General features: G+C 44.4%; 1 protein-coding gene across 1 annotated transcript in view; it reads right to left on the bottom strand.

The window, feature by feature from the left end:
- Positions 1-14207, bottom strand: part of TBX15 (T-box transcription factor 15) — a 98642-nt gene that overhangs the window by 42157 nt on the left and 42278 nt on the right. Inside the window, 1 exon segment of the mRNA XM_033173460.1 lies at positions 9798-10011. Within this exon segment, the coding sequence (XP_033029351.1) occupies positions 9798-10011 (214 nt within the window).

Raw genomic sequence — 14207 nt, 5'->3', positions numbered from 1 at the left:
ATGAAAGTCTCAAAGACCTATTAGATACAAATATAAAAGTATTATTAAAAATGTTCAAACTGCTGTTGGAGTGGGAAACCAAAGAGGAATTTGTTAAATCAGGCATGATTAAGTGGGCACAAGATGTCGGTCACAATATTGATTATGAATTATGGGAACAGTTGTGGAAAATAAATATGAATTTCACAGCATGTTATGCGATAAAAGAAAATATGATGAAAATGACCCACAGATGGTATTTAGCCATAGCTGTCAACTTTTCCCTTTTCTTGCGAGGAATCCTATTCGGAATAAGGGAATTTCCCTTTAAAAAAGGGAAAAGTTGACAGCTATGTATTTAACACCCACCAGATTGGTGAAAATGTCTGAAAAAGAAAAAGGTATATGTTGGAAGTGCAATGAAAATGAGGCATCCTTTTTCCACATATGGTGGTCCTATAAAGTAATTAAGGAATATTGGGAAACTATATGTAATGAATTTTAAAAGATACTTTAAAAAACTTTCCCCCAAACACCTGAGATTTTCCTCTTGGGGATGGTAACAATGGAGGTCCCCCCCAAAATAATACTATACGCCACCACCGCAGCTAGAACCTTATTGGCACAAAGGTGGAGAACAAGTATAGTACCCACTAAGGAAGAATGGCAGTGTAAAATGTTTGAATATGCTGAACTGGCTGGTCTGACAAACAGGATAAGAGAAAACAAAGATAAGTAATACAAGGAGGAATCAATCGTGTTTTCTGAATATTTTAAGAACCAGTATAAACAAATACATAGCTTAGTAGGGCTTGAGTAAATCCAGCAGAGTTGAAACAGAGTTTTTAATAGATAACAAATTGGATGATTAAAAAGATGTGGATTATGCAGAGTAGTAGAAAAGCAAAGGAACCAGGAAAAGGGTGGAAGTCATATGGTACTGGTATATGTATACATGCTGTATTCCGGACCGGCACTAGGGCTTCTTGCGCCCTAGGCAAACCACCTTCTGGCAACCCCCCCCCCCCAAAGCCTGCTTTAGCGGGAGCCGGGGAGGTGTAGGGGGCAAGCAGCACCTCTCCGCTACAGCGGAGAAACTGCTGCTAGCCCCAGGGCCGTCTCAGGCACATCTGCCGCCATGGCGTGGCGATCCTTCCGGCGCTCCCATGAGTCCGGGGGAGAGCATGGGCGGCGCAAGCACCCGGCCACCCATGGAGGCGGGGGGAGGCCGCCGGCGGGGCCGCGCGGCTCCCCCCGCTCATGTTCGAAGACTGGGCTGGGCGGCCGGCTCGCAGCCCGCCCGGGAGCAGCATGGGCGGCAGCAGTGTGCCGCCGGCGCGTGAGCGCTCACCTGCCTGCGGGGGCGGGTTGGGGAGGGGGTGCCCGGTATGCCGGCGGACTCGCGGGGGCTCCCCTGGGGGGCCCGGCACTCTGGCGCACCGCACCACCAGCCCCAATGGACAAGACGGGGCTGGGTAGCCCATCCCGCCCAAGCCTGGCCAGCGCCCCATCCATTTTGGCGCCCTAGGCAATTGCCTAGTTCGCCTAAATGGACGCGCCGGCCCTGGCTATATTTGGTACGAAGTTGTAAGTGGGACAGGGGAGGGGAGGGGGAAAGGAAGTAAAGTATGCTTTCTCTTCCTGTTTTTAAAAATGCAAATAAAAACAAACAAATAAATAAAGACAAGACAAGACAAGACAAGACAAGACAAACTAGGGGACATCCAAATGCCCTGGCTAACACACCACCAATTACATGCCTTCTTAAACATTCCAGTAGTAAAATCAGCAGCAACTAGGCCCTTGACAACATTCGAAAACTTCCTTCTAACAACAAAGGGACATGGAAAGGGGATGGTATGCACAATATACAAAATACTGCTCCAAAATCCCACAAACCCCATCAATGTAATCAAAAAGCAATGGAAGGATGACATAGGCTATGAAATTAACCCCACCCAGTGGACTAGAATGTGGTCCAAACCCCACTTTAAATCCATCTCAGCTAAAAGAAAAGAACTCACCCTGAAACTCGCTTGCAGGTGGTACCTAACACCACAGAAACTACGCCCAGCAGCCTCACCAAAATGCTGCAGAGGAAGCACCTCCACAGGCACATACCTCCACATGTGGTGGGAATGCCCCAAAATCCAACTATTCTCGACAACAATCATACAAGAAATATGCAAAATAACTAAGCAAGTATTAGACGTCACCCCAGAACTGGCCCTACTAAACATCTTCCAAGATAATAATGCCCACTCACATCATAAAGAAATCTTAACCCACCTACTCTCAGCAGCCAGAAACATCATAGCCAGACACTGGAGAGACCTGTCAGGAGTTAGCACAGACCAATGGTATCAAATAGTATGGGAAACAGCGTTATTAGAAAAACTAACCAACAAACTGAAACTGACATGGGGACAAATAGAAGAAGATGCCTTCACCCTGGTATGGCTCCCCTTTATCACATACACAGCCCAATGCCATCTTTACCCAATAGCTGCTTACCCCATCTTCTTGGCAGTGCATACCCTCCCCTCATCCCTTTCTTAGTTCATTTACAGCCTGATTCAGCTCTTTGGAGCCAATGGTTTATATCTCATTCATCCCAAAAACAGCAACGTTTTCATATAGCCAGTTGAGTTTGACTAGGGCCTTTGGCCACCTCATGAAAAGAGAAGACTCCCTAGAAAAGACCCTGATGTTGGGAAAGTTGGAGGGCACAAGGAGAAGGGGACGACAGAGGATGAGATGGTTGGACAGTGTTCTCAAAGTGACTAGCATGAGTTTGGCCAAACTGCGGGAGGCAGTGAAAGACAGGTTTGCTCTGGTCCATGGGGTCACGAAGAGTCGAACACGACTGAACGACTGAACGACAACAGGGCCTGTGGACAAACAAAGATTATGGACAGTAACCTCAAAAGCTTTGTTTGCCTTCTATGGTCTCAGCACCTAGGTAAATCCAACTGGCTACATGATAACCTCAGTCATAGGAGCCAACTCCTAGGGGCCGAAGTCCCTTTGCCCCCCCCATATAATATTTGAGAGGGTCAGGGAGCCATTCAAATAGTGTGTGTGTACCATATCATGTGATCAATTATGGGGGTGGGGCTTACCTGCCCCCTCCAAAAAATATTTTATTCAAGTTGGCATGCCTGACCTCAGTATTTAAAGAGGGAAGATGGCTGGGGATTTTCGAGGCACTGAATAAATAGCTGATTGGGACAGCAAATAACAGGAAACAGATGCAAACCGCCGTCATCAACAAACCATTTAAGTGGGTTTCAGGAAAAAGTTTGCCACGCTGCAAATCTCTTTTGCACCAGGTGTATAGACCCCTGTCCCCCCCCCCCAAAAATGTTGTGCAGTACTAGTTTGAAAGGACATGATTAAAGGACATAATGATATGTTCTGGTGTCATTGATCACAATGGTCTTTTCTATTGGGCTCTAAAGAGATCGGCTAAAAATGGTTGGTTGTGGGCTGGAAATAAGCACTGTGGAAAAGTTCTTTCCAAACCAGTTCAGAATGGCACAGAAGGAATTGTCCGTGGAACATTTGCGATCTATTGCTCCACCTAGCTGTCGCTTCTTCCATTTCATCACCTTAAAGTCTGCATTTTTTAAGCGTGAGGTATCCGGCGGCATTTGCATCTAACTTGCTTTTTAAGCAACATTCACAGGAGCACAAGGAAATCTTGCTGTTGCCAGAAAGCCTCTGGGTAGTTAAAGCTAAGAGCATAAAACTGTGGGGGGCGGGGGGGGGAGAGGAGGAACCTTTCCAAAACCCCATATTGAGGGAGAGGATTTGTCTATTTGATGAGGTTAGCTTCATAGCCGGACACAGTCTTTAGGCAAGATAAATTACTATGGAGTGGCTTGGGGGCCTTGCCTCATTTCTACCACACCGGCTTGTTAAACCTGCCAAGTCAAATGGGTACAGGAAGTTGCAATTTACAGCCAAGGTCTCCCTAATTGGAGAGAGGAGGCTGGAGAACAGCTAAAAGGATGTATCAGGTTTCCGAGGCCTGATCCAGAAGTAGCCCTAATAGACAAGGTGAAGCAAGACTGAAGGTGCCAGAGTCAGACAGGTCTCAGCCATGAGAGGCAGCCCAGCTGAAAATCCTCCAGCACTATAATATATATAGACACCATGGCATTGATAGCCTTATTCTCCATTAATGTTGCCTTTTGAAGCTGTCCAACTTGGTAGACATAACTAGATTTTGTGGCAACTATTTCCATATCTTAACCATGCCCTGTTGTGAAGAAGCACTTCATTTTGCCTCTCCTGAATGTCTCAGCATTCAGCTCCATTGAATGACCTAGCTGCTACAATTAAGCAGGAGGGAGAAAAACTTCTCTCTATTCACTTTTTCTTTCTCTCTCTCTCTCTTTGCCAATTAATTTTATTAAGTTTTTTTTAAAAAATAAAATAAACAGATTAACAAATTTAGCAAATATCAGATTAACAATTCTAAAATTAAAATTAATTTCCAATTTAAAATATACTTAGAAGTTGACTTCCCACACTTAGCTCCAGGGTGTTTTTATCTCTACCCATTTTCTCTATGCTGTACATAATTTTATGCACCACAGTGATGTGAACAATCTTGTCTTTTTTATAAACTGAAAAGCCCCGGGCATTGTAACTTTTCCTCATAGTGGGGTTGTTCCAGCTCCCTTAATAATGTTGGTTGTCCTTTTCTGAACCTTTTACAGCTGTACAATATCCTTGCACTGGGGCAAATGAAACTGCATTGAATGCCTGCCTACAGGTAGCTCCATGTGTCAAGGCATGGCTCAAAGGCCCCTTCATGGGAGAAGAATTGTTTGCTGACTTCAAACTCAGACTACCTAGTCGAAACAAAATAGAAAATTCTTTCCAGTAGCACCTTAGAGACCAACTGAGTTTGTTCTTGGTATGAGCTTTCGTGTGCATGCACACTTCTTCAGATACCCAGATACAAGGTATCAGACTACCTAGGTACAAGGTAAAGGTAAATGACCCCTGGGTGGTTAAGTCCAGTTGAATTTGACTATGGAGTGCGGCACTCTTCTCCGCTTTCAGGCAGAGGGAGCCAGTGTTTGTCTGCAGACAGCTTTTCCGGGTCATATGACTAAACCACTTCTGGCACAACGAAACACCGTGATGGAAACCGGAGCACACGAAAACACTGTTTACCTTTCCGCCACAGCCAGGGCCGGTGCGTCCATTTAGGCGAACTAGGCAATTGCCTAGGGCGCCAAAATGGAGGGGGCGCTGGCCAGGCTTGGGTGGGACAGGCTAGCAGCAGCTTCTCCGCTGTAGCGGAGAGGTGCTGCTTGCCCCCTACACCACCACCCCCGGCTCCCGCTAAAGCAGGCTTTGGCTAGGGGCGGGGCGGGCGAGCAGCAGCTCTCCACTACAGCCTCCAACAGTGTGAGGGGCTCCTTGGATGCATTTCGCTGTGGGGTGGGAGGTTTTCATGAAATTTGCTTTGCCAAAATGAGCACTTCAGTCAGTGCGGGATTTATGTATAAGCTAAACAAGCTATAGCTTAGGGCCCCACTCTCTTGGGGGCCCCCAAAAAAATTAAAGGAAAAATACTGGATGTACAAATAAAATAAAACCTACATATAGCAACAGTGTTTTGTGTAGGCTCCTATTTGTTATGTGCAAATGGCTTTAGATACCTATTAGGTCCATAAATTACCATATAGCATATATGCAATAGAAAAAACAGTGACAATTTGTTGTTGACAGCTGGACATATAAAGGGCCCCATTACGGTACCTTCAGTTGCTTAGGGTGTCATCAAACCTAAATCCGGCCCTGGCTCCAGTAGTTCATTTCACATGAATGTTTTACCCGAGAAATAAGACACAGAAATGGCATGTAAGCATAATGGAGTCTCGGGTACTGATTTCCTCTCTCCCTACGCAGGAGCAGCTCCCCTGCTCAGAGACCTGTGTCCGCAAAGTGTCTACAAAGCAGCAAGACATACAAGATAAGTAATCTAACAGGGCAACAAGTCCTACAAATCCATCAGGCACGCCATGCCTGAAAGTGGGTGAGATGCCAAAGAGTTTCGTGGATGCAGAAAGCATCGGGCGCAGGACAGCAAAAGCAGCTGCTAGGAGCCAGCTGGTCCTGGAGCCTGGGATCACCACTATACAGAATCCCAAGAGATTTTTAAGCACTGCAGTACAGATTTCTGAGGGGAGAACGAAGCCAGCTGCGATCATAGTTCAAAGGATGGAAAACCAGTTAAAAAAAAAAACTGACCTAAGTTAAGTCATGGGAGATTTCCCATAGATGTCAATTGGTTAAGATTTTCAGGCTAAGACAAGGTAACCTTCACGCAGCCAGTGTGAACAATCTACACAAACAACTGTGCAAGTTCAGTGCAAAGGCACAATGGTTTTGCTCCCGGCACACACAAACGCCATTACATTCCGGAACACAGCACAAGTATGCAGTTAAAAGAGTTTAAAATAGTAGGGCCTCATACAACCCTACCTGTACTCAAGTATTATATATACCTCATCTCATTTATAGACTACTCTTCATTAGAAAAAAAGAAAAGAAAACCAGAGTAACAAAGCAACAACGTACAACAATATCCCAACAACAAACAGGAAAGGACATTAAAATTCATATGCAGAATTCTTAATCCTAATCAAAAGAACAGCAGCAACTATAACACACTCCAAAATCAGCATTCAACAATAATATAACACAAATTATTTTTCTTATATGGAATCATCAGGAAGTCCCCAAGTCTTGGATGGATTGGTCTTGTGCACAACTAGCAACTCAATAGGGCGAGGTGCATCTATACATACACACACACACACACACACACACACACAGTTTCATCCAGCTAATTCAACAGAACCTGGATGAGCATCATGAAACTGTGCATCAGGTGCACTCCCAACACCCACATCCATTGCACACATGTGCAACAGCTTGCTTTTATGTGTAGATCACACTCATTGGATCAGGAGGTGAAGGTTTTTAAAGCCAGACCAAAATGCTGCAACGAATTCCCTAAGCTTAAAGTCATGCCATGACGTTTCTATTTTACCATTTCTGCCATGAGCTCAGAGTGGTGGTGTAATGTTGGCCTCTGTCCTCCCTTGTTCTATCTTCACAACAAATCTGTGTGGCTGAGAAATGTCCTGAATGTACCGTCAGTCAATTTATTTGGGGTAAGAGAGGGAGGGGGAAAATTATCTCTAGATCAGGGGTAGGCAACCTAAGGCCTGGGGGTCGGATGCGGCCCAATCGCCTTCTCAATCTGGCCTGTGGATGGTCCGGGAATCAGTGTGTTTTTACATGAGTAGAATGTATCCTTTCATTTAAAATGCATCTCTGCGTTATTTGTGGGGCCTGCCTGGTGTTTTTACATGTGTAGAATGTGTGGTTTTATTTAAAATGCCTCTCTGGGTTATTTGTGGGGCATAAGAATTCATTCTCTCTTTTTTTTCAAAATATAGTCTGGCCCGCCACATGGTCTGAGGGACGGTGGACTGGTCCACATTTGAAAAAGGTTGCTGACCCCTGATGTACGGTCTAAAACAAATGATAAAAACTAGATTATTACCTGTACTCATGGGGAAAAGGAGAGCCTTGAGACAGGTAAGAATTGGCTTCTAAGATGTGGGTTGTTGAAACTTCTCCAAACCCATTGGGTTCATATGGAGAAGTAGCTCAGTGTCACATGGACCATAATACAGGCCACAAACATTCCTTACACTTGGTTCTTCTTACGAAATTCAGGGAATTAAAGGAGAGCAACAACAAAAAAGATAAAGAAAAACAAACAGTGGGGGAGAAGAGGCTGAATCTCTTCCCCCCAACGTTCCTTCGTGTTAAGTGACTGAACACTATTACAGCCTGGTGAGTTCTTTCTCTGTCCAAGGTGCTGATTATTTGCAAAAATGAAAATTAATTGGAATTAAAATGGGAACTGGCTGGAATATGCAATGCCAGTTTAAAAGATAACAGACCACTGGGTGCCTCTGAAGGCATCATCACCCAATTGCTTTTATTGGATGTTTTCATATTATTATTTTAATGCTGCAGTTCTACAAGCTTCCAAATGTCGTGAGTTTTTTTGTATTGGCATATATAGATTACCATTGGAAATGCTTTAAAATCAGCACTAAAGGTTTCATGCTGGCCAATGGTAAGGCACCAGTACTAATAATATATATTTTGGAGGAAGCAGGTTATTGTTTTGTTCTTGTTCTTATTATGCTTTTTTGTTTGTTTGTTTCTATCTTGTGTTTTTGTGCTGTGAACTGCCCTAAGATCTACAGATGAAGGGCAGTATACAAAATAAACAAATAAATAAAATAATTTAGTGTTATTCTTTTTAACGATCACCCTTCTGAATGAATATACACATATGTATAAATGCATACACACCTAAACACGTACCCATATGGCAACAGTTGCTTTGGTATGGCCATAGCTAGGATTAAGAGATGAAATATGAAAGGTTTTATATACAGTGATGCCTCATATTTCCTAGGTACAGTCAAACCTCAGTTCTCGAACGGCTCTGATTCGGCTCCCAAACGCTGAAAACCCAGAAGTAAATGCTCCAGTTTTCGAACGTTTTTCGGAACCTGAATGTCCGGTACAGCTTCTGTTTAGAGTTTCCCTGTTGAACTCAGGCTTCCGCTTTCAGTTTTCAGTTTTCGAACGTTTCAGAAGTCTAATGGATTTCCGGAACGGATTACGTTCGAAAACTGAGGTTCCACTGTATCTCTGTTGTGAAACATACTGCCAGGCAGGGCTGCCTCCAGAGCAGCATGGATGTTAAGCTAAGGCACGGCTATTGCGCAGCCAGGCGAAGTCCCCCGTACCCCGGGGCAGCCCCTGAGGGAAATAACGACTCATGACAACGTTCTATGGGGTTAAATTGGCCACAACTTTAGTATGACTCAAGCTCTATTGTGTGTACTGTATAATCCCTCCTTCTACCTGGCCAATCCCCCTGGCAACACCTCCCCAGCCGGCAGGCCCGTCTTAGAGGGATCAGCCGCCCTGGCGCAGTGATCCCTCGGCGCCCCCAGCCTGCCGCCTCTCCGCCCGCCTCCCTCCTGCGCTGGCCACCCCTCGGGAGGGGGGGGTGGGCGAGCGGGGGGTGAGGGGCGTGGCGTTGGAGCAGGTGCTCGCGCGCCGGCGGGCGAAGGATGAGGGGCGGGCGGGCGGGCTGCAAGCCGGCCGCCCTCGCCTCCCAGAGCCCCAGCTGGAGTGCTGGAAGGTCGCGCAAAGCCCCGCGCCGCTCCAGCGCTCCAGCTGGGGCTCCGGGAGGCGAGGGCGGGCGGCTTACAGCCCGCCCGCCGGCGCGCGAGTGCCCGCCTGCCTGTGGGGGCGGGGGCGGGTTGGGGAGGGGGAGCCCGGTATGCCGGCGGGCTCGCGGGGGCGCCCCTGGGGTGCCCAGCGCCCTGGCGCGCCGCGCCACCGGCCTCTATGGATGAGACGGCTCTGCCAGCCGGGATTGGGCTGCTGCTAGAGTAGGTGGAGTCCACAGGTATACCAACCTGGGGAAGGCGAAGCCAGACCAACTGCCAGGAGCTGCCACCGTGATCCAATGGGTCTACTCGTGACCACGCAAAAGGCGCACCCCATTTGATGTGGGGAACGCTCATTATGGTAAGGGGAAAGTCCCATTCCAAGCTTCAATCCTTGACATCCTTGGGAAATGAGTTTGCGACAATGCACGGACGATACTGTGACAACCTTTCTATTTCATTAAGCCAACTGCACATTGAAACTCAGAGTCTTGTGCTGAGGGGATGCCTTCATCTTACCTGCCTGCTTTAGTGATGATCATTTCTGTGCCAATATCATGGAACCTTTTCCAGAGGTCAGCACACTGCAGTTCCACCTGGATCTCCTCCATGGATGAGGTAGGAGGTGGTTGAGAGATGGGGCCGCTGGGTGTGAGGTCAGAGTGCGTGTCAAACGAGCAGGATGTCCTCTCAGCCAATGCTTCAGTGTCTGAGCCCGTACTCTGCTCTGAATCTAAACAAATGAGAGAGCACACCAGATCAAACTATCAATTTCTAAAATTCCCCACAGAAGGAAGGCATAAAGAAAAGTCAGCATAAGGATTTAAAAAATAAAATAAAATAAAGAAAGACGAGTGAAATGGCATCTCTTTTATTATATGCATTCTATTGTTGTGATTTACAATCTGGTTTCTGGTTTTCTGTTCCTAACATGACATCTGGAATTTTCGTTAAGTTTTAAAGCAGCTGTATGAAATTGCCCACAATATAAAATATAAATAGCAAGAAATGTATTCAGGATGCACAATAATGGAGCACTCCAACTGGAGATGGGAGGAAAAGAAAGAAAGAAAATTCACTCAACACCAGAGAAATAATGTTCTGGTTACTCATATGTCATGCCACATATGTTGCTCTTGCAGTTAGGTATTTTTAGACAAAACGCTTGTTTTCCTTCTTTTTAGTATCTCAGAAATAATGGGTGTTGCTTTTGGTTTTGGGCTTTTTTTGGCAGAGCTTTCTTTGCAAATATATGTTATTTGTTCCTCTATTATAATTTCTGGAACAATGATTTTTTTTCTTCCTTGAGAAAATAACCACATTGCACTAAAGCTGCATAAGGAAGGATGGCGAACATATGGGAAGAATTATTGGGAAAGTAATTGTTATTTCAAGGGACACCTAGATTTTTGCAGGGGTCTTAGGATATAAAAGTCTGGCTAACAAAGGAGGGGGAAACAGAACAATGGGGTTGAACGAAAGAAATGCCTTGTGCTAAACCATTTTCCAAAACTGCTCTGCAAACACCGAATGTTTGTGGAGGCCATGGCCCTGTTGTGAATATTTCCATGGCCTTCTGAGGTTTGGTAAGATGGAAGGCAGCACAGGGCCCTCTTGGTCATGGCCCCCTGGGTTGGTAAATCCCTTTCATAGAGATGCCCAGCTGGTTCCCTCTATTAAGGCTTTCAAGTGAGCCATAAGAGCTAGTTCTATTTCACCAAGCATAATGTGATGTTATTGGATTCCATTATAGTGCTATTTGCTACTTCTTGGTGTGATCGTTTCCATGTTCGTCTTGCAGTTTCATTTTTTATTATTGTGAGTTGCCTTGTGAACCGAAAGGTGGAGTACATGTTTTTATACTTGTAAACTGCACTGAAAGTATTATTGGATGGTATACAAGTGTAATAAATAAAATAGTATATACTCTAAGCAACATCACTGGCCCCTCCCTAGGATTTTCATTTTGATAAAATGTTAAGCCTCCAGTCCTTTTACTTATAAATAAAAACAGACAAGCAGTATTCAGTTTTCTTTCCTTTTATTGGTCGTTTGCACAGATAGGAAGTGAGAACTTCAGCAATGTATTGCTAGCGCAAGGAAATGGTTTTCCACCAGCCTAGAGAATTTGTACACATTAAACAAAAATCTGATTATCACGGACACCAATATGAAATGACACATCCCATATTGCCACATCCCATGTTTCATTGACTTAACTATCGACCGCTTTGAAAAACATGAGAGCAAACCATCTAACAAGCATTATCCATGTCACTATAACAAGAATACAAATATACAAGCAACCAAAATGCGTGACTCTCATACAGAATATATTGGAGTCACAAGTGCAGGAAATGTAAGCAGTTCATATCAATTGAAAGATGTCCCAGGGATTAGAGAATAGTACTTGGCTTTTATATAGAGTGTTCAAAACACTTCACAAAGAATGCAAAAAAATGAGAACCTAGTTTTCAAAAGTGAAATTGACATGTTTAATCAGAGAAAAGTCATTTTCTTTAACATTTGTTAAGGACTGGAAAGCTCACATAGACTTTTTGCATGAAAAAGAAAAAAGAAATAATGATATATGAATTTAAGGATTGAAGATAATATTTGTTTATAGAAAGTGAATATTGTTTTTATATAGCAGACAAATGAAGAATAGGAAGTTCTTTATTTTCCAAATCTTATTTTCCTGTGTTTCTCTTTTAACCTCTTTTCTACTCTTCATTCTTTCTTCCTCTTTCTCTATTTTTTCTCTCCCTCCCTTCCTTTTTGTGTATTTATTGTATCTAGATAAAAGTCTTGGTTTGGTTTTTTTTAAGGGAAAAGATATTAGGTTTTGTATTTTTCTCTATAAACCTTAATTTAAAAAAATAATTTTTTAATTCATTTTTTTTTAAGGAAGATGTCCCAAGGATTAGAGTGGGCCTTACTTCCAAAGAACAGTACTGTATTTGGCTTTTTAGAGCATTCAAAATACTTCACAAAGAATGCAAAAAGGTAGAAGCTAGTTCTCAAAAGTGACACCCGTTAATGTTTATTGTAGCTCAACACATTTCAGAAATAAAGTTTCTTCCTGAGCAGCAAGCCTAGACTTTCTGAAGCAGATCACACAAACTCTGCTTGTTGCCCATTTGGCTCCCAAAGGAGCTTGCTTCAGAAGCTCTAAGTCTACATTTGAAGAAAGAAACCTACAATGAACATCCATCACTGGCACTTTTGAGAACTGGTTGCTCTCTTTTTGCATTCTTTTGGGTTTCTGTGCCTCCCACCTGACTTGTTTGGATTGTCAAAACACTTCAGATAGCTTATAAGGCCATAACCTTTGCAATAGCTCAGGCTGGTAGGTCAGGATTATTGTGAATGGAGACTAAGACAGAGAGGTTATAGCCTACCTAATGCCAGCCTTACAAGTTCATGGGAGAATGAATGGAGTTTCCGCTGGGGAATCCCTCATTTGTAGCTTAATCTCTTAGGCACTATGCCAGTGCAGCTATAATGTGCTCAAGACTGCCATGATTCAGCCACATCTAATTTATCAAATAGTTTTCATTTGTAACAGCAGCTTTCCGTAGTAGACCTATGATCAGAGAAGACTGAACAAGAGACAGGCAGACGTGGGTGTGACTGAAATATATTACACAGTTGTTTGCTCAAAAACTGCTATCAAAAGCTGTTTTCGAGTCATGGGGTTCAAGAAGGCAAAATGAATTTTTTGTCATTTGACAGAAAATGTTCTGCTGATGAAACATCACCTAATTATTCTGGATTTTTAAGCAACCTCCCTGCCTAAGAAAGAATGGAATCCTATATTGTTTCTCATGAGAAAAGGAATTCAACAAATAATTTCTGTCAGTTGGGTCAAAGATATAGATTTCCCTCTATGTCTCTATATCAGGCACGTTCAACAGGTAGATCATGATCTACTGGTAGATCACTGGACATCTGTGGTAGATCACTGGCTCCCCACAAAGAAGCTCAACATTTTTGCCCCCCCAAAATGGGGCCTTCCTCTTCCCTAAAAAAACCCAACAACTTTAACGTAACCCCCCAAAACAGGGATCTCCTTCCTAAAAAAGCTCAACAACTTTGACCTGAACCCCCCAAAAGGGGGTAGATCACTGCCAGTCTTTAACTCTGTGAGTAGATCTCAACCTCTTGGGAGTTGGCCACCCCTGCTCTATATTAAGGTAAAGACCCCTGACAGTTAAGTCCAGTTGCGAATGACTCTGGGGTTGCAGCGCTGATCTCGCTTTACTGGCCGAGAGAGCCGGTGTACAGCTTTTGGGTCATGTGGCCAGCATGACTAAGCCGCTTCTGGCGAACCAGAGCAGCACACGGAAACGCCGTTTACCTTCCCGCCGGAGTGGTACCTATTTATCTACTTGCACTTTGACGTGCTTTCGAACTGCTAGGTTGGCAGGAGCTGGGACAGAGCAACGGGAGCTCACCCCATCGCGGGGATTCGAACCGCCAATCTTCTGATTGGCAAGCCCTAGGCTCAATGGTTTAGACCACAGTGCCACCCGCGTCCCATTTATGTCTCTATATAGTCTGTTCTAATGTTTACATAATGCATTCTAACACTTTTGGGCTCCTATAGATGCATGAACCCGTGCAATATTAGGGCAAAGCCCATGGCAGTTAATGTGTTAAATTTACACTGAATTCCCAATGCAAACTTGCATCCAAAATTAGGGCACAAGCCCTCCACACAGAATTAAATGCACACAGATGTCAATCCCCATAGGAAGTCAACTGAGAGTTTCCCACCCTCCCACTTTGCCAGCCCTCAGCTGGGCACATATGTTGAGCACACTGCAATATGCCTCACAACAGGTGTCCAGTGGCACAGAGTGTGTTTCTCCCTTGCCAAAAGTCCCTTTTGGGGGAAGGGAGGTTTCAAAGTCTTCAATGGAACTG

The sequence above is a fragment of the Lacerta agilis genome, chromosome 16 (genome assembly GCF_009819535.1).
Source record: "Lacerta agilis isolate rLacAgi1 chromosome 16, rLacAgi1.pri, whole genome shotgun sequence".
Taxonomy (NCBI): Eukaryota; Metazoa; Chordata; class Lepidosauria; order Squamata; family Lacertidae; genus Lacerta; species Lacerta agilis.
Note: the sequence above shows the minus strand (reverse complement) of the source record. Positions and strands in the feature narration are given on the sequence as shown.